The sequence below is a fragment of the Oryzias melastigma genome, linkage group LG18 (genome assembly GCF_002922805.2).
Source record: "Oryzias melastigma strain HK-1 linkage group LG18, ASM292280v2, whole genome shotgun sequence".
Lineage (NCBI taxonomy): Eukaryota > Metazoa > Chordata > Actinopteri > Beloniformes > Adrianichthyidae > Oryzias > Oryzias melastigma.
Window position 1 is genome coordinate 17502859 of NC_050529.1, and position 20940 is coordinate 17523798.

Consider the following 20940-nt stretch of genomic DNA (forward strand, 5'->3'; position numbering starts at 1 on the left):
ATTTGCCAGTGCGAGGACACGTTCTATTTCTACTTTGTGTCCAATTCACGAGATTTGCACCGCTTTGACATTTTGTCCAGTGTGAACACCATGTGCTAAATGTCTCCAAAGGAGACAGGATCCGTATTAAGAAAAAAGATGAACGGGGCCATATATGGTAAGATTTTGGGCAAAAACCTCCTTCCATAAGTGAGACCTTTAAGGACGGAACATGTCTGGATCTTCCAATATGACAATGATCATAAAAATACATCATCTGGGCAACAAAGAAGTGACTACGAAAAGAGAATTTCAAGGTTCTGGAGTGTTCTAGTCAATCTTTGGACCTCAGTCCAATAGAGAATCTGTGAAGGGAATTAAAAGTCTGTTGACCAGCAAGAGCCCCAAAACATCACGAGAAGATCTGAATGGATGAATGGACCAAAATAGCAGTATCTTCAACCTGTCATTGACAACCAGGGTTACATTACAAATTAATGTTGTGAACTTTAACTATTGACCAAATACATATTTTCTGCACCAATACACAAAAATTTGACTTCCTTGGAGTAAAAACTTGCAAACTCTGTTACTACAAAACACTTTGACACCACATTTCATATTTGAGTTAATTTTTTTTGTTTTACATTTATGGGCCATCATGACTTAAAGGGTAACTAACCCTTAAATTAACTTTTTTTGGCTGTTGATCTCTACAAATTGGGCTTTAAAAATGCTGTCTGTTGGTCATAGCCAAATGTTTGACAATTTGGAATAAAACTGTTTAATTCTTTAAAATATAATCAAAAACTATCTGTGTGCTGCCCCCTACAGGTTGAAATGAGGTGTTACAGCTGAATTTTGTGATTGGTCAAACTATGTAAGTTTCAGAAGTCCCAGTAATAATAGCAGTCCTGCCCTCAAGCTCCGCCCCTCTGACTGGATTTTCAAATTTCGGCAGTGGGTGGAGTCAGCCTCCAACTTCATGGTTTGGTTACCCTTTAAATGATCTCACTATGATCTTTGGGAGGTAGATATGTTTTAATAAGTCATTTAAAAAAATGTATCTTGTAAAACATGTTTTTCTAATAAATATGTAAAGCATTCAACAAATATAACTCTATTTCATACTTTATTTAAAACTTGTTTAAAAATGTGGTTATTGATACACACAATGGTGAAAATTAAAAATTTTTTAATTAAAAATAACAATAACAGTGGTCTCTGTTAAAGTTTGTCTCAATTACTCAAAGGTAGACAGAAATATAATTAAGGTAAGCTTCATAAGCTATGGCGTTTTGGTGAAAATGTTAATTTTTTTTATGGTTATGAATGAATACGATTTTACAAAAATTATGATGTAATAATAAATGTGTACAGTTTTATTAAATGAATCAGTCTTTATAATCTACAAAGAAAAGTTTCTCTATAAAATCTTGTCTTTTCTAAAAAAATTTTTCCAAAAATGTATGAGTTAGTTTACTTTTATTTCCAACCAAAATCCGGCATCACGTCTTCTTGAAAGCCTTACGTCCTGACAGGTGAGTTCAGAAGTGTCCCGGCAGCAGAACTTCAACCAGATGCATGATCACTTCAGTCCACGGACTGGTGCTCCTCCGCTGCGGCCGCCGCCGATGCTGGAGCTCATCGATTTTCTGCGGCACAAAGCATTCTGGTCCAGAAATCCTTGAGCGGAAGGCCCTGGGGAACAACACCCTCTCAACAACATCCAGAGGAAGTTTAGGGACGGGGTGGGGCTCGCTGTCCCACTTAGTAGTATAGAAAAGCCGCCTGGTGCTGCTGTCAAGAAACAAGGTGACACTGTGTCTGAGATCTGGCTCTGTGGGTGGTTTCTCTGGCTGCAGGCCCATGTAAATGCTCCAAGGGCTGGGAGCTGTCGGAGCCTTAGAGGGGGCACTGTCGTCTTCCTGAGGGTGTCCTTGCTGCTGGAGTCTCCTAAAAGATTTTGGTTCAGGACAAATCTGCTCTGAGAAGAGGCACTTGGTGTGGTACTTGCTTGGATCCATCCTTGAAGTGACATTTTTCCGGCCTTTCTCGTTTGCCCCTTCTGCCGTCCTATCCCGGACAAGCCCCTAGATGCGCAAAAGTCAATCAAGTCTTAGAAATGAGCAATTCCACAATAATATTGCCCTACATAAATAAAGTTCACCTTTTTATCGGATGTAGCCCCTTTCGCCTTTGTTACAAGATCTCTATATAAAGCTTGAGCCAGCTTTCTCTCCTCCATTTCTGTCCTCTTGTTTGCCTCCCACAAACAATTTTTCAGATACCTGCACACACGAGAGACGTTAAAATATCTATCAAGGCTGTTTGACTGAGCCGGTATTCTGGGGGGTTGTTCCCGTCAGAGAAATACCTGGCAACTTTTCTATGACTCCAGACGCGGGCCAAATCCAGAGGTGTACATCCTCTGTTGTCCTTTGCGGAAACATCTGCTCCGGCGTTCACGAGGATCTCCACGCAGTCCAGGAGGCCTTTAGACGCAGCCAGGTGGAGCGGGGTCTGCCCTGAGTCAGTGATGCTAGTTTAAAAAAGACAACAAAAGGAGAGAAAAACTTGATTACCTAAAATAGAAAAAAAATAAAATAAGTTTAGGTAAAGTCAAAAGAAATTGGAAGAAAATGTAGAAAACCCCTTACGCATTGACATTAGCACCGTGCTCCAGCAGGTATCTGAGGCAGGCGGAGTTGTTGGGGAATCCCTGCAGGAACAGAGCCATGTGAACCGGCTGGTGACCCTGTAGATCAGTGCTGTTGATGCACCATTCCTTGGAGTCCACTAAGAGTCGAACAGAAGCCAGGTCTCCGTGAAAGCAGGCTGCATGAAGAGCTGGCAAAACCTGCGATCATGTAGAAGTTATTTTGTTTTTTACTTATAACAAACAGTCAAAAACTAGCTCATAGAAAGGATTTTTTTTTTAAAGTCCCACTTTAATCATGTTTTGATCTATTTTTAAAGCATTTCCAGTGGTCTTTTGATTATAGTTATGCCATTTAAAAAAAAAAAATCTGTGTTGTTTTGTTGGACATAGTTTCTGCAGAGCGGCAGGAGTTCATTAGAAATTTGCCTCTGAGTTTCTTTAGAATGGAGCGGAGCATGGAGCTTAAGACGTGCCCAGAGAAGGGCAGTAGGGCGGTCGACTCCCGATCGGAAGATCACGGGTTCGATTCCCGCCTTGTTCGCTCATGTGTCAAAGTGTCCTTGGTGAAGACACTGAACCTCACATTGCCTCTGGTGGAAGGTTGGCGCCAGTGTTCGGCAGCGGAGCCACCACCAATGGGTGAATAGGTCTGTGACTGTCAAGCACTTTGGGCCTTCAAGGAAGGTAGAAAAGTGCTAAACAAGTATACGCCATCTACCATCACAAATATGACCTCTTTCAAACTGTACATTTTTTCGTCTGCTCGTGATTTACAACATTTTGAAAGGAAAAAAAAACTCAAAAATGCAATTTTAAGCCTAATTTTCTCCACATATGTCCTCAATCACCAGAAAAATGCTACAAGAACAAGTTAGAAACACACTTTTCATCAGAGTGGGTTTGAAAAAGGCCCCCAACTATAATTGCCCTCATAATAATCAAGAAGAAAATTATTAACTTTTCAATTCTCCATTAAAAAATGTACTACATTTGTATGATAAAGTCGAGTTTCAGCTTTTTTGGGAAAGTTTAGGTAATAATATTAGCCCTGGCCCCCCAAATTGCTTTGTCCGCCCCTGAAAGTTATGGTCGGTAGTCAAAAGAAAGCACCACAAACTTCGCCAAACTGGGGTTTATTATTTACTAACTAAATACTTTTCGTATATGTTTTTTTTAATTAAATACATTTTTAAAAATCGGTAATAAAAAGCCTGTAACCACACCTGACTCTTCTCCGGCTCCTCTGAGCTCCCAGCAGCGACAGCGCGCTTCTTCGTCCCCTGAACTCTGCGGGACAGTCTCCTGCCAGACAAACCCGGAAGTACGGAGTGAGCCCTTCCATTTACAAACTAAACACGCCTGGAAATTCAACAGCAGAGTTCAGAAAATGCTATTCAACTAATACTTACAGTAAAAGTCTAAATTTTCCCAAATTAATCAAACATGTTACCTGTTTTTACATCCTCCACGTCTTCTTGAACCAGTTGTGATGGCAGATTCCATTGTTACTATGGAAACGACGTAACAGAAACGAGCCGTGTTTCCGTAGTGTCGTAAAAAAAAAAAAAAAAGTAAACAAACTTTAGCATCATCTAAATAAATCAAAATAGAAACGTGACACTTTTTTTTTTTTACCAGATTTTTACTCTATCTCTATCAATTTGTTGGTAATAATTTACATTTTTAGCAATTTAAATCCAAGTTTGGCTCTTTTAAGACTTTTAATCTATATAATGTATATGTACAGCAAATAGTGGAATGATAATGGAAAAATCTATTAACATATTCTTTGATCCTTGTATTTATTATTTTCTATTTCAAAAATGTGTTCTAAAAAAATCAAATAAGACATGGGCTTTGGGCATTTTAAATTTTTTTAAAATGCAAATATAAGTAAAGTATTAATATCAAATTCAGCTCTTTTGTTTTCTGTTAGTATTGGATGCTTATTACTATTTTTAATCAAAAGCAAATTAGCACTTGAACTTTCTTTTGTTTTCAAAGAGAAAACCTTTGAATGCTTCATCTATTACTCTGATAAACAAAAATAAATTGTAAGTAAACCGAAAGGTCAATGTAGGGCAGGAATCTGGAACTTTCAACACTATAAGAGCGATTAAGAGCTTTTACCTTGTTTGCAATTGTTAGACACTTTGGTCCTTGTATTTTTGGTTTGTTTCTGTGTGGTTTAAGTTTTTCTGTAAATAAATTCCCATCTTATTTTCATTCTGGGTTTGCTTGAGAGAGTTTTTCCAGTCGTTGGTACATTATTATTTTTTCTGCCTTTATGTTAAATCCCTTTACAAACCCCTAGACAAGGGTGTAGCATGAGTTGGGGGCTCGTCCGGGATTAATTCTGCTTGTGACAGTTTTGGTGGACTTGAATTGACATTCAGATTTTTTTTTTGTATTTTGGTTGACAGTTTGTTTGTAGAAGTTAATAAAAATGACATTTGATTTTGGATATTTTATTTTGGCTCCATGTTTAGACCAGCCAACATAACATAGCTAAGCAGTAGCATGGAGGTCCTTGCGTATGGACCCACACTGAATTAAAATTTTTAATGTTCCAATAGAAGAAGTATATAAATTATGCTTAAAATATATTTCAATTCCCTTCTGGAAACTTCACATTATTTAGCTGTGTCAGATAATATATCTTTTTTTAATTTTTCTAACTATAAATTAATGGAAAATAAGTAACACTTTTTAAAAATGACTACCGTTTTATTTCGCTTTTGCCAGGGAGCCACAGTGGAGAGGTAGAAAAGTGATATATGGCTCTGGAGCCTCAGGTTGCAGCCCCCTTGCAGGTTGCAGGGGTTAAATTTAGGCCTGTGATACTTATTCATCCATTTGAAAATGATCTATTCAAATATATACATCAGCCCCTTTGAATGAATGAATGCATTAGCCTTTGTATTGGCTTGCAACGGATAAATGCAGATGAGCTGCTGCAGGCGCGGCAGAAATGGATACTTCCCCCTCCCACGGCTGTCTCTTTGCATGCCGGATTCCTGGTGTGCTCATATTGACAGCACATTAGGACTGCCCGCCCGCACTTGGACTTTGCAAAGCAGATCGATGTTGCCAATATAGCGGAGGCCTCCAATCGGCCGTCTGTCCCGCCAAACCCGTAGCCACACGTGAAGCCGATGCGCGTTGGAACAGTTCTTCTGAGAGGTCGATGTTCTCGCCAGGCGGCAGGACTCCCTGATCACAGCTGTACTGACAATCTGACCCCTGACTGAACTGGATGTGATGGACTGCTCTCTCTGACGAGCACCCGGACAGAAATACTCATTCTCTAACGTGCAGCCCTGCAGTTATGATGTTAAAGTAGAAACAAATAACAAATACATTTGACTTTTTAATGGTTTCTTAAACAGCCTAAGGCAAGGAAACATTACAGTAAGTTTTTACCTAATGATTTTTTCAGTACCCTCATTTTTCATTCATGCTGAAATAGTTTCCTAAGGAAGTAGATACGATGAGAAGTTCACAAGGAGTCACATGAGGTGAATCGACTAAAAACTTGAATTTCCAAACTATCGCGCTACTTATGGATACTTTTTCCAGCAAGGCTTCTGGATTACAGAACCAAATCCTTCAATTAATAATATTTTTCTCCTAAAACTAAAAAGCTAAGAGATTGAGGATTAAAATCAGTACATTTTTTAACAAAATCATCAATTTTAGGGGGACATTTTGCATTAAAGTTTGTTGTTAAAGCAACTAACTTCTCATTTGAGGCTAAAAACCTTTGTAAACCTTGAAAAAACTGCAGTAAAACATTTATTTATCCTCAAAGAACATGTCCCAAGTCGTCACAATTTCACAGATGATTCTTCCAAGTTTGATGCAGAACTTCAAACTCATCTCTTGCTAACTAATTCTTCTTTTCCAAAGCTTTCAGGCACATTTGAAGTGTTAGTAAACTTAATGTTTCATGACACAGTCGTCATGCATCACTTCAGTTTTTTCACTTTTTGCTCTTAAGGCCTTTAATCAATGTCTTTGCTCCCCTTAATTGGCATGAAACTCATATTTGATTTAGATCTTTGGTTTGTGACCTCAGCTTTCACTCTCTGAGTCCAGTGCGGGGTCAAGGATGGGTCACAAACCCATGGCTTCCTGCCATGAGCTGCGGTCCCTGCAGGGCCTTTGCTTTTGTAACTACACAGCCCCGCTGCTGATGACGCCAGCGTGCAGAGAGGGTGAGAACAAGTGAGCGGCGTGCTTGTGCGCGGGCGGGCGTGTGTTGAGTTTGCGGGCGTGCACACGAGTGCGTCTTGCTTAATAATACAGTGATGGAGCAGCACAGCCTCGTCCTGACCTGCGCAGCCTCTTCTGACCTCGGTCACATCTCCTGAGGGCTGTGGGGACCCTGTACTGTAGAGCTCTTTCGTGTTTGACTTTCAGCACAACCCCCTGGACTAAGACCCTCTGCTTGACCTCTTTCTGAAGACGGCAAACACAGTTTATAGTCCGTGTACTGCCGAACACAGTCTACACGAGCATGTTGGAGTCTCAAAAGCCTCTACATTCAGTCTCCTGCAAAAATTTCTACCACGCTAATTCATAATGCGGATGTTTGTGTCGGGAATGTTAGCCACCAGCCTCCCAGTTGGAGCAATGCCGATTAACAACAGGCTAATCAGAGTCTAAACCTGCTTAGGGCGAGGATGAAAATAAGATCATATCCCAGCAGCCTCGCGGCAGGCTCTCTCATTGGTCCATTAAATCATCCACTCACGCACCATCTGCTTTTATTGGCTTTGAAACATAATCTACTGCTCTGCAAGTGGCACCTGACCAATTGGATGTGAAGCCACGGCCCAGAGAGAGGTGGGATGTGCTTTGAAACGGGCAAAAAAGTGGAAGCATGTAGGAGTCGTGCAATGGAGGTGGAACGTCAACCGAGCATAAGTGTAGTTGTCGTCATGCATCGCTCTCAAGATAATTAAAGGCATATACTTCTGTTTGTTCTTGCATTAATGAAACCAATCGAAACAGAATGAGTTAAAATTTGGAGAGATATGTAAAGAAATTGAGAAGATTGGCAACACTGAACACTAAAGATCAAAACTCTGCCCTGGATGTGTCTTCATATTTCATGAGCCACATTACAAGAACCTCGTGTCCATGAATCCTGTGGACCGAGCTTCTGTAAGTGCGCTGATGTCCTCACTTCTTAGCCCTCTCTTCCCTCTTCCTGTCCCGATCCTTCCCTCTTCCTCTAACTCCTCCTTCTCTCGCCTTCCCTCTCTACCTCCTCCTCCTCCTCGTTCTGCGTCTCATGCTCGGCCAGGCGGCAGCGCGCTAATGCACCATGGCACATTCTGCAGCTTCGAGTCACAATGCGACTAGGCTTTACGCAGTGACCGAACGGCGACCTCCCTCAGCATCGCTGCACACTGGCGCTCTGCTGTATACTGCGGCCTGTTTAGGAGAAGGATGGAAAGCGGCGGAGAGGAGAGGAGAGGATTCTGGGATCTGCCACACTCACAGGTATCAGATCAAAGGACAGGAAAATAAATAATTAGCAACAGAGCACACTGAGATCTCCCGTCTCCGTGTGCTTAAGGCTAATTTATTTTTGTGGCCTGTTGGAGTCCAGCTGCACTTTCAGCACTTCCTTGGAAGATCATGCTTGATCCTAGTCATGTGTTACCCAAAATAAAACCTGTTTTCAAAGAGCCTCCGAACATCTGAATGAAGATTTTCCTTCACTTTTGAAGACGTTTTTTTTCAGCAAAGAGAAGATTTGGCTGATAAAAGAGTTTTATTTGACCTCTTCACCCCTCTTTGGTGGAGGCCCTGCTCTTTTGTCCCTGAGGTTCCAACAGACAACCTGCAATCACACCTTTCCTTGATCGGGAGCTTTTTTCCCACATCCTGGGGACACCTTGTCCTCAGTCCTCACAGCTTAGAAGAAACAACTAGAGGGAGGAAGAGAGAGATCAAAAAGACTTTGAGAAGGGTGAAAGAGGCGTCAAAGGTCACTGTAAGTTTGGTTGGACAAGCAAGCAGTACAGGGAGAGCTGGAGGAATGAACAGTGGCGTTTTTTATTGTGAGTTTGTTATTCTTAATGGGTAATCATACTACAAACTGTGCTGCCTTAGGAGGCTTTCACACTGAGCTTGTTGGTCCACAGTAGAGTTTTTTTCCTCAGGTTGTTCACTTTGGGAGGTGTGAGAGCTAATTTACACCCTGGTGTGAATCAACTCTGGTTTGCCTGAAAACAGGGGATATTTGTTTGCTTGCAAGGAAGCCCTGGAGCAGCTTAGTATAAATCTATTTAGCAGAAAAAAACATTATGATTCATGTAATATGAAAGCATGTAAAAAATCACAAAAAGTTTTAAATGTCTTCACAATTGCCCTTAAAAGTGGATGTGGCTGTCTGAGGGTAGCCTGCACCAAATTTTAAAGATGGTTGACCACTTGGTGAATTTGTTAACAAAAAATGTTAATGCAAACTTTTTTCTATGGGTATGCTGCAGGCGACAGATCATAGCAAACACGTAACATGTAAGGGTGCCCTGCGTGAGTGCACCCTGACTGTTAGAAATGTAAAAATTGGACAGAGTATAGTTTCTGTACACTCACCTGTGTGTGCAGCATCTGCATACGCCCAGTAAGGAGCCAGTATGTGCATCTCACTAATGACTAGAGTGTGGCGTAAGGACACTGTGCAACAGCATCGACCTTACATCTTAAGTCTATATCATTTACACAATTTTTACAAATACCTCCCAATAGACTTATAACATGCACAAAAATGGCATGTTTCCTATTCATGAATTCCTTTGAGGTGGCTGCATGAGCCTCAAGGGAACTGCAAAAACACTCGCGCTCCTATTAAGATGTGGTTGTACAGGTATGTTTATGACTATCCATGATCCAGATCCCCCTTCCATGACCTGCTGGACATGCCGGAAGGGGGGAGCGGGAGACCTCCACTGCTGGAATGGTGAAAGATTGGCCAATTTATTTACCTGTCACACAATATCCAAATGAATGAACTGTGCATGATAATTGCGTTAGTTTTATGCTATTCCTTGGTGATTACGTAATTTTAACGTGATGTGTGCACCGTATACGCGATATAAAAGATATACATCGATGGGACATGCGTGAAAAGTCCATTGGACATAAGAAGACATACATAGAACGGTCATGGAAAGACACAAATTTGAGTACGTATCTCACAAAAATCACACACAACTTCATTTGATCTACTTAATAAATGCGTATACTATGTAAAATATGCATTAACTGTGTAGTAAAATTTTGAACAGTTCAAAACCGATTCACGTAAAGACCCATTGGCTGAAACTCTCGACGGACATCTGTGTACATTGATGAATGACATGTCACACATTTCGCATGTTATATCACATATCACACATGTATCACAAAAGACCAAAATTACAAAGGTGGAAAATGAGAAAATGTACAGAAGTGTGACACAGCCTTAAGATGAATAAGTCTTCTCCTGTCTTATCAATACAGTTCAGAGGGTTAGTTGTTTTCTCACTGTTCAGTGCTCATTTTTGGGAAATAGATTTTGATCTTGTGGATTTTTTTTTTAAATCAATAAAATAGTTCTATGCTTATAATGAACATGAAATTTTGGATAAACAAGTTGTGTCAATGAAAACTTTTCCGTTTCACTTTTTGTGTCAAACCTCTCATATCACTCCAGATGTTGACTTTTGCTTCAAGTTTTTGTTTTCCCTGAGGTGATCAGTTCATATGTATCTGACTGCAAGGTACCAGCTTGTTGTTGTGTAAGTAACACATTGGTAGATGGTCAATATGTATTGGTCTTCAGTCATGCAATCCACACAAAAACAAACCAAAGTTTTCCGGACGGCATCAAGGAGGATGAAGAGTGGAAAGGGAGTTGGTCCAGACTAGAGAAAGCCAACTCCAAACCCCAAGGACTGCAGTCTTGCATGTTTTCCAACATATCCTGCTCTGGAGTAATTGGCTGGACACACCTGAACTAGGTAATCAGTAATGAGTAGGACTTGGAGATCTGGAAATCATGCAGCCCTTGAGGCCTGGAGTTGCCTATCTCTGGTCCAGATCCTTGAGGAGGTAGTGTTTAGGAGAGACGGCAGCATATATTCTGACTTAACTGTTTAATAAGTTCAGGAATGGAGAAGTGTTCTGATGTCCATTTTAAATAAGAAGGGAGGTGATAAGAGTTGTGGATACCTCAGAGGAATAAAGCCGTTGAGTACTTCAATGAGGTTAAGGAAAAGAGTAGTAGCAGCTAGACTTCAGTCAAAAGGGAGCATTTGGGAGTAAAAGATGTCAAGGAAGAGAACCACAGATGTTATATTTGCTTTGAGGATGCTTCTGGAGGAAAACGAAAAATGTCAGAAGGAACTGCATTGCTTCTTTGTAGATCTAGAGAGAATCTGTGACTGAGTACAGAGAGAGGATATGTGGTTTGTATGTGGCAGAAAGGTACATTGGAGTTGTTCAGGACATGTATGAGATCTGTGAGATAGAGAAGTTCAAGGTAGAGGTGGATCTGCACCAAGGATCAGCTCTGACCTTCTTCCTGTTTGCTGTGGTGATGGACAGAATGACAGATGAGGTCAGAAAGGAATCTCTGTGGACCATAATGTTTGCAGATGACATTGTGATGTGCAATAAGAGTAGGGTGCAGGGGTAAGCACATCTAAGGGGTGGAGGTTTGCATTGAGTTGGAGAGGAATAAAGGTCAGCCATAGTAAAAGAGAGTATCTGTGTGTGTAAACGAGAGGAACTCAAGTGGAACCGAGTGGTTACAAGGAGGAGAGGTGAAGAAGGTAAATGTTAAATGACCAATACTTGTATAGCACTTCTCTAAAACAGTCACAAACCCCATTCACCCATACACTGATGCTGACCAGACACCAGGTACACTGTGGCGTTTAGTGTCTAATGATAAGGAATCAAAAAAATGGAAATAATTTACTTTTTATTATCACATAAAAATCTGTTTTTAGGAAACAAGAAATGTGTTCAACATCAATTAGTATTATTCTATTGAGTTTATCTAACTTGTGCCTAGTAAGAGATACAAGACAAAGTAAGAAGAGACATCCTGAACCAAAACATTTTTAGGTACAGACTCTCTGGATTCTTCATCTAATGTTGTGTATTATGGTCAGATATTCATCATGTGGGGATTTATAGAGGACATCCAAAAAAGCCAAGAGGTCAGTTATTCCAGAGACAGTAGAAACCAGTCTGTACTTGTCAGACTGGCAAAAGACTCCATATGGAGAGTCCAAACACAAGATTCTTAATACAAGTCAGATCAAATGAGCCAGAAATACACGATGAATTGGTGGAGTGGAGAACTACAGGACACTATATAATGGATTTAGCAGGTAAGGAGTGTGAGTTTGATTGGTAAAGAGGAGTGATGGAGACACTGGAAGCCAAAAAGGTAAGTGTGCAAGCTGAGAGTGAGGATACCTTGCAGTCAGATGATGACTCTAAACATCTATCTAAACTCTACCACAACTGGTTCCATAAAAGCATTTGTTCCATGTCAGAACACACTTGACCAAACACCCCACCTTCCATTACAGACTTTGATCAAGCATCAAACGTTGCAGTTCCTCAAAAGACCAGTACGTTGTTAATGGGAGCAATTTGCTATTGACTCCAAAGTTAAAAAGTTACATTTACACAAAAAATTATATTATGTTAAGTTTGTTTCTGTTAATTGATTTTTTTATGTTTAGTTGTTGATTTTTGTCAATTAACTACAAGTGAGTGCAGGTTTTCAGTTATCTTGTTATCACACAGCTCACATTTCAAGATTGCTAGAGATGGGTATTGATAGAGCCTAGTGTCTGAGTTATCTATAGAACATTTTGTGTCATAGAAATCATGGCCTGTTGTTAAACACCTTCCCTGGACTCAAAAACAAAATTATTACCTTGTGGGTGCAAAAAAATGTCAGTTATGCAACAATGTATTGAGAGTCATAGTGACTTTTTGGTATTGTGTGTTATAAATGGACAACAAACATAAGAATTGTTTCTACTGAGCGGTCCGGTAGGGTGTGGTACGGTACTTTTCAATGGACTTTCAACCAATGGGGGCCCCAAGAGATGCGGTTCGGCACTGTTTCATGGGTCCATTTTACAATGGAGGCACTCAAAATACCAGACCAAACTGTATCGGACTGCTCAGTGGAAACGAGGCTATAGATTAGGGATAGGCAACTCCACAGGTATGTTTTCCAACATACCCTACTATGGCATGAGCTAATTGGTAGAGCACAGATGAACCAGGTAACCAGTCATGAGTTGGGCTTGGATATCATGCAGACACTGCAGCCCTCTAGACCTGGAGTTGCCTATCCCTGCTATAGATACTTGCATGTTGGTGACATTGGCGAATTGTGATGTATTGGCATTGTGAGGCTGACAGCTGCTCCAGTGTATATAACAAGTGTTGATGGGCACAAATGGTAAAGAAAAGGTTTGAGTACAGTGTGGGATAGCGAAAAAAACAACCCTCTGTCACGTGTTTGGCACAGTTTAGTGTAAATGGCAAGTAGGCCCATCAATTACCAGGTCAAATCTAAATGCAAAAACCATAAACAGCTTTTCACCTTCTTTAAAAATAGCTCTGGAGCCTCACTGGCTTTGCTACAGTGTGATCTCGCACTGTGATTGTGTGTGAAGCTGCAAAGATCAGACACTCGGCAACCCCATTAACAAGGTCAAATTTACATGTGTGCCATCCAAATGTTTTCTGTCAGGAGACAGCACTTCACCAACAGCGGCGGCGACTGCCGCTCTGCACTATTCACCTGCGCATGACCATAAAGCTTTGAGACAAGCCAGGACCGTGGCACACCTGAATGTGCCAACTCTGCACGTGGGTGTGCGATTGCGATTGTGTGTGCGATTGCCTCCGCTTACACGCATGTGTACTGACACTGTGACCCCTTTGAATATGATATCCAGGTCACGGAGCATTGTCTCATCCCAGTTCATCAGCGGGGCAGCTCTCACCAGAGCGCTTTTGTTCCTCTGACACACATGCTGAGTCTACTCATGAACTCTGGTGCTGTCAGGGCTAACATGGAGAAAATAATGCAAATGCTTCTGGGATAGAAAATGCCACAACTGCTCTGGGACAGTCAACCACTTAACATTGTTTACACATGCCAGTTAAACAAACATGATACAGCAGAGAGTGAGACCTGCACGTGGATTCAGGTTGACACAACGCTGAGAAGTGATGTTCACAGCCTGCGGTGCATTTTTTATCCGCACAATACAAGCGCTTGTTTTTATTTCTTTATTTTTATTAAAGCCACAGAGTTGACAAAAATGCCAAACATTGATGTAGATGGACATTTCTTTTTTAAAAAATTGACAGATTTGAGATTACTTCATTACCACCTTAAATAATTGTTACCGCAACCACATGCAAAAACATTGAAATCCATTTAGACTGACAAGACTAGAGGGCCGTGTTCCCTGTGTTCAGTACAGCATGTTGATTGCTGTATTATTGATGCTGGGTATGCTCAGCGTTTTACCCAGCTGTTAAGTGGTGCTTCTGAACTGGTAAACCAGCTGCACGGTGAAAGATATTTTATTGAAGATGTTGATGGAATGGCCGGATACCAAGCTGAAGCGGAGACAGAGAGGACATTCTGGGAGCTTTAAGGGGACACATGGGTGATGGTGGGAGTCGTGGAGGAGGATGAAATCTGGCCTGGAGGCAGAGAAAATTGAGCTGCAGAGGAATGATCGGAGGCAGATCAGCAACCTGCACATGAGTAAAGAGGCTTTTAGCAGTGGAATAGATTAGGGGGGGACTGACCACCTGACAGTGGTGATGGTCGTGGAGCTTGGCGTTTAGATGGGGGACTCTCTGGAGCCAACTAAAATCCATTGCTGCCCTATTATCTTGTATCCTACATGTGGGTGTTTATTTTTATTTTTTTACACCCAGCACCAAAAAAAGCACATTTACCAATTTTTTCAGTCATCCACGGTAGAATTTCATTCACTGGTTTATTAAAGTTTTTCATGTGTCTGAACTGCTTTTAAAATATAAACCACCAGAAGGCCACAGATCCCGAAGGAGCAGGTCTGCAGAAGAAAATCACACAGGAAGACCTCATCCCAGCCTCCCTGCAGATCTGAGAACTTCATGTTACTGTGAGGATGTTTAAAAATTCACTTTGACTTTAAGTAGAGCTGTGAATGTTGATGCGTTAACGCACGCAATTAATTAAAAAGAATTAACACGTTAATATTTATTAACGCACTCTGTCGGCATTATTCCACTTACACCATGGTCACTTACCAAAAAAATAAATGTTCAATTTTTAGTAATTTAATCTAGTTATTTTTTCAGTTTAGATATCACTTTTTCATAAAAATCTGACTATTTGATCCGTAGTCATGCGCACTGTCACATTAACACAACACGTCGCTGAGCCTCGACTGCAGCAACAAAAGAAAGCAATATTTATGGTTATTGCCACAATAAGTTAAATAAAACATCAGTTCAGAGAGAAATTTAACCTCCTGTTAGGGAGTGAGGAGGACAACCCAAAACAGAGCAAACACAGGTCACAATTAAAGTGTTTATTAGGAAGGTAGAATATTTGAGTGGGCCGCCAGATGCACAGGTGAGCCTGAAAGTCAGATAAAGAGAGTTATTTGGAGATCCTGGTTCCACGCTTGGGGTGATGGTGATCTCTTACTTAGAACTCCAGAAGTAGACGTGAGAGAGGAGCCTTTGAAGCGTCCGAGTGCAGGGCGGATGGCGTCAGGAATGATGGAAGATTCCTCCACTGCTGCGGTGTACAGGAGGAGAATCCACCGGAGGGTGAAGACCAGTGTTGGGGCAGCTTTACTCCGTGTTGAGATGAGGGAACTGGAAACGTCACGCCTCTTCAGGATGGAAACGGAGGAGGAAAAACCAGGGCAGAAAAACTCCAGACAGGGGACAGGCTTAAACTCGTTACCAGGCCAGAAAAGGGTCAAAAACATGAAAAGACTAGAAGTGCAAGGATTGTTACTAGCTGGAACGTGACTGATTCAACGAACTGGCAAGGTGGATGTGAAACTGAGGACCTTAAATAGTGTGAACACCAGCTGGAGCACAATGAGAGCTTAATCAGCACAGGTGAGTGAGATTAGGGTGGAGGAAGGAAGGGAGGGGTGAAGGAGCAGAGCAGAACCATGACACCTCCTAACACTTTTTTTTGTTCTACAGGTTCATTTCTAATGGCTGTATGTCAGCATCTTTGTTTTCTTGGAGTAAAACTGCAAACATGAACGTCTTTAGATTTCTACGTATCTTTTTGTTGATGTGTTTTATACAAACAATTTACACTTCTGGGTTAACGCTTGATAATTTTTAAAATTCAGACAACAAAAATTTCAACAAAAGTTTCTTTCCGGCCTGTTTTTGTTCAAAAGTTGCTTATTGTCATATAATATTTACCTAATAAAACATTGTGATTAATCGTGATTAATCACAACATAAAAGTCTGATTAATCTGATTGATTTTTTTAATTGATTGACAGCACTAATCAAAAATAAATATTCAGTTTTCATATTGGGATTATTTGCAGATAATAATTGGTCGGCAAATGCTGTTGCAAAAAAAGTAATTATCGTAATTAATTGTGATGAATTTTTTTCAAGGTTTGCTAATTTTTTCTATTTTAATTTTTTTCAACAATTTCCAGCCCTAATTTATAGTTTAGCTTATACTAAGTTAAATGCTCATTTAAAAACATAGATATTTGTTTTTCATAAAAATCATAATTTTATTGCATTTTCAAATATTATTTCACTTTTATAATTTAGATGGTTATATTTATAAGTTGTAAAGTGTAAATTAGATTTGCAATTTTGAATAAAAGATTTTATTTATAAGTTTGTTTTGGCTAAATGCTTTAGTTAAAATCTATTATTTTAATGTAGCTGACTATTTTATATCATATTTGTCCACTGGTGTATTCTACTTTGAATGTATTTTTAAATATTATTAACTTTGCTTACTTTTTATTGTTCCAGAGATCAAACAAAATGGCGGCCTCGTCACACTTACACTCATTTACATTAATGGTTTGCTCAAAAGCACCACAGTTTTTTCCTTCCATAAGTTTCAATAAAGAAAGTTTTGATCAGAGTAAAAAAAAAGATCAGCTTCAGATCGCAGTGACCATGACACACAGGCTACAAACTCATGCAGGCTTGTGATGAATCAGGACTTTAGCATGCAACTTCTGATGTAAACAACAGCAGTTGAAAATCCTGCTCTTTATAAAAAAGGCACAGAACTAAAAATATAGTTAGCATTAGGGTGATCACATCTTGGGGGTAAAAAAAAATCTTAGAAGGAAAAAGCTTCGGATTTGGCTTGACAGGGAACATTTTTGACATTATCAGGTTGATTATGTAAAGGGTTCATAAGTTCTAGAGGTTAGGGAGGAATTCCCCTTTGAGCAAAAGCACTGTAAGAATCGGCAGCGGTGGAGTTCAGTTTAAGGCTGTGAAACAAGAAGGGCACGAAGTTCAACCAGAGGTCTCGGGTTCAAAGTAAAAAAAGACGCATGTAAATTATCTATGCTGTGTGCGCTTCTGCTTGGCATAAAATCGTGCAAAGTGGAAGCACTTCCTGGTTGGATTCAAAGTTTTGGATTTTAGGACAAAAGAATTCATTCTGTTTTAATGAACAAATATGACTTCATTTAATTTAATTTACTCAAAAGAACTAGTTTTTATATTTTTTTGTTTTTTAAAAAGGAAACTTTTAACTTAATTTAGCCTCAAATTTGTTTTTTTTTTGTCCAAAAATGTGACATTTTTTTTAGAGCAATTAATCAGTTTAAGTTAAAGTTGAGACATTAACATTATTAATCAATAATTTCTGTACTTATTTTCAGAATTAAAAAACATCCTTGTTTAGTAAGTTTCATATAAATACTAAAATTCAGTCTTTTTTGTGTTATCATTGGATTTTTTTGGCAGTTCAGATCATTAATTCACGGATTTCTGTTTGTTAGGAGATAAAACATTGATAAAAATATAATTTTCAGTTGATTAGGGCTGTGTTAATAAAATCAATCAAGATTGATCTAAGCTTAGCAGATCAATAATTGATCCATAAAAGTAGAGATCGATTTAGGGCTAAATTCCGCTAGCTTGATGCTAACGTATAATGTGATTTCCCATAGGACGGCTAATGCTAACGCTCGGTCGACCTAAACGAATAAACAACTTTATAAACTCACAGACATGAATTTTCTAAACTCTTTCCAAGGAGATAGTTTTTAAAGTAAGCATTTGTGGTCCAAAACACAATTTTTTGCTCATACTTTCTTCTTCTTTTGGAAAAAGATGTGATGCTAGAGCTTGATCGCCACCTAGTGGCCAAACTGAAACACCCTCCAGAAGAGTGGGACCGGTGTTGGAGCTTCGTTTGAGAATCCATGAAACATTGTATAATTTTAACAATCTCATTATAATTCCACTAATATATTTTACAGTTTGTGAACTTTATCAGATTAATATGGAAATCGTCAAATTATATAGTATAGATTTTTAATGTATTTATAAACAAATGTGCTTAAATGTCCAAACCGAGTAAACTCAGAATTGAAATAAATCGATTAAAAGAATAAAAAATGATTGAATCGATCCAGGCTCTGGTGAATAGAATTAAATCGATTCTGGAAATTATTGGCAATACCCAGCCCTAGTGCCGCTCTACAGAAGCTATGTCCTAGAAAATGACAGTTTTTTTATTTTGGCTTAAAAGCTCATAATCCTAATTAAAAAAAAAAACACTTTGAAATTAGACCAAAAGATGATTTTAGAGGGACTTAAACAAACCATTAACACTGAAAAAAAATATCAAAAGTTGCTTTAAATGCAACAAATCAGTTTAATTGTGGGATGATTTTTTTAAGCTTTGTGATTAATGTTGCTTATAGCTAAATATGTTTTACCCAGAAGAACTCGTGGTGACATCAGTGTACTATAAAAAATGTGTTCTCATTTACATAATTTACTTTCTTTCTGTCTTTTTTTAAGGAAAGATTGGATCTGGGTTCTTATGGCTTAAACTAGTTAATAAAGTCATTTTACATTTAAAATTCCTTTTAAATATTTTAAAGAAAATTTAATGTAGCTCTTAAAACTTCACCAAGTATAGATTAAACGGTCTCTGTTCTTAAAACAAGGATTGAAACCGCTTTCCTCACTTTACCAAAAACAGATTCTGACTATTACTTGACAAAGTTTTCTATATTTAAGGCAAAAGTTAAAAGTGTTTTAGAGTTAAATTATATGCGTTCTAACCTTAAAGGTTGGATTGGGGTCAAATCACTAAAAGGTTACGGAGCTCAGCTGTGACAGCACCTCACACCTCCAGGGACGGGTCAGATACGCAGAGCAAATTTCACACCATCCGGCGGGTGACAACCAGCGGAACTATAACTTTCTTCTCTTTCTTCATAACTGTGGGCTATTATGCTGTGTTGATAGTACGGCTATATTTATAGATTTTGTTTTTAGATTACGATGATGAGCAGGAAAATCCAAAAAAGCAATAAAAGTGAAAGCGGGTGTAGACGCTTTATCCCATGGAAATCACAGAAGCTCATTTTTTAGCCTTTATGAAAATGTTTTTTTTATGATTGCTGTTTGTATTTAAGTCGTTCTTAAAAAAAAACAATAATTAGGGAGCAATCAAAATTGCTTCTGTGATCAGTCTTTCACTATTTGTCAATTTAAAATCATCTTTCTGCCTAAAAGCTTCTGTTGCAAACCAAACAAACAAAGCTAATCATAAAATAATCAAATCAGTGCTCTGGATTATTGCACTAAAAGTTTCATGTGTGTATTTTTGTTCAAATAACTCAGTATTTTTAAATCTGCTGGGTAACTGTGAGCTGTGACTGACCCCCACATCTGTTGGCGTCCCCCCCACAGTGCCCACGTTGGGGTCTGTCAGCTTCCTGTTTCCAGAGGTTTCCGTGTTGGCGTGGCGCTGAGCGGTGGACTCTGATGCCGTCTGGCGTGTCCGGCCCCTTTCTGCGTTTTGAAGCCAAGTGGGCATGCTGGCACCAACTGCGCTCGCTGCATCATGCCCCCACGGCCTGTGACGGTTTGTGTCTGTGACAGCGCCAAACGTGTTTTTTTAACACACGCAGCTCCGTGTGTTTCTCGAATGAACTGTACATCGCCATCAGCTGCGTCACGTGGCGTCGACGCGTGTTGCTCATACACTCTGGCAGATGTGCTGTGTATCACTGGCTGCAGCAGCTGACTCTGTGGGTATCACATTATGTGTGCTATATGATCTTATTTAATCTGAAAATGTGTGGAACTGAAGCAGCGCATGTGTCCTCAACGAGTCGTGATGCTCGGGGAGCGTGCATGTGTTTGAATGTCCTCCGGAGGGACAAATGACCCATAAAGAAAAGCTATGAGCCAGATTACGGCGCCTTCTTTCAGTCAGGTGAGGGTTTTATCCAGATGCTTGACCGGGGGGTCAACTCAACAATTGCGATCCTAGTGTGAAAAACCCGGGTTAAATCACACCCTGGCCGAAGTCTGGCTCCTCTGGTTCTCAGGTGTCTTCTCACCTCAGATAATACTAATGTGTGGAGAGGAGAGGGGGGCGGAGGGATTGCTGATCGGCTGTTGTCCAGAGAGCAGAAGAGGTGGTGTTTAAGTGCTAGGTTGTTCTTCTCGAGTCGGAGTTTGAGTAAAAAGTCCCCCGGAGACACAGAGTTCAGTTTGTTCTTCAGATTACTCTGGAGAAGTAAATGTCAATGCGGTTTGACAAAATACACGACAAGGTCACACGTTATTTGATGGGGGGGGCGTGGCTAATGAAGAGGGCGTCCTAAAGGAAGTATTTGCAGTGTACACTAAACAAAAAAATATAAACACAACGCCTTTGTTTTTGCTCCCATTTGTCCCGGTGTTACACATCGACACTATAAAATGCACCTGTGTTCTTCTTCCCATACCATAACCGCACCGCCACCATGCACCACTGATCAACTCTGTGCTAAGTATTGGTGATTATAATACTAATTCTCACTGAACTCGTCCCAACTTGACATATATGGATGTACAATTCCGGCCCCCTCCATCCCCCTTTTTGACGTTTTGGGTGTCCCGAAATCGTCGTTTTTTTGACATTCTGGTTGTTACCGGACACAGAACCGGTACGGGGTTAGGGTACCGAGGGTTTTGGACTCCTGATTAGCGTCTATGAC

General features: G+C 39.9%; 1 protein-coding gene and 2 long non-coding RNA genes across 3 annotated transcripts; all 3 read right to left on the reverse strand.

Moving 5' to 3' along the window:
- Positions 1-1447: 1447 nt before the first annotated feature.
- Positions 1448-4193, reverse strand: si:ch211-1o7.2 (ankyrin repeat domain-containing protein 53). The gene is made up of 6 exons (XM_024287459.2): positions 4092-4193; positions 3865-3943; positions 2640-2839; positions 2357-2521; positions 2150-2270; positions 1448-2072 (listed from the first exon to the last, which is right to left on the reverse strand). Exons 1-6 carry the CDS (start codon positions 4142-4144, stop codon positions 1527-1529), a joined length of 1164 nt encoding a protein of 387 aa, XP_024143227.1. The 5' UTR covers positions 4145-4193; the 3' UTR covers positions 1448-1526.
- Positions 4194-8407: 4214 nt separating this feature from the next.
- LOC112156123 lies at positions 8408-19848 on the reverse strand. The gene is made up of 2 exons (XR_002920916.2): positions 19614-19848; positions 8408-8583 (listed from the first exon to the last, which is right to left on the reverse strand). It is a non-coding gene; the product is annotated as an uncharacterized LOC112156123 (long non-coding RNA).
- On the reverse strand, positions 15262-15897 carry LOC118600126. The gene is made up of 2 exons (XR_004949697.1): positions 15396-15897; positions 15262-15326 (listed from the first exon to the last, which is right to left on the reverse strand). It is a non-coding gene; the product is annotated as an uncharacterized LOC118600126 (long non-coding RNA).
- Positions 19849-20940: the final 1092 nt, after the last annotated feature.

Coding starts and splice junctions, on each gene's coding strand:
- si:ch211-1o7.2 (XM_024287459.2), bottom strand. CDS start 4,144: ATGGAATCTGCCATCACAACTGGTTCAAGAAGACGTGGAGGATGTAAA. Junction 2,840..3,864: donor AGGAGCCGGAGAAGAGTCAG/GTGTGGTTACAG, acceptor ACATGATCGCAG/GTTTTGCCAGCTCTTCATGC. Junction 2,271..2,356: donor AGTCATAGAAAAGTTGCCAG/GTATTTCTCTGA, acceptor TCGTGTGTGCAG/GTATCTGAAAAATTGTTTGT.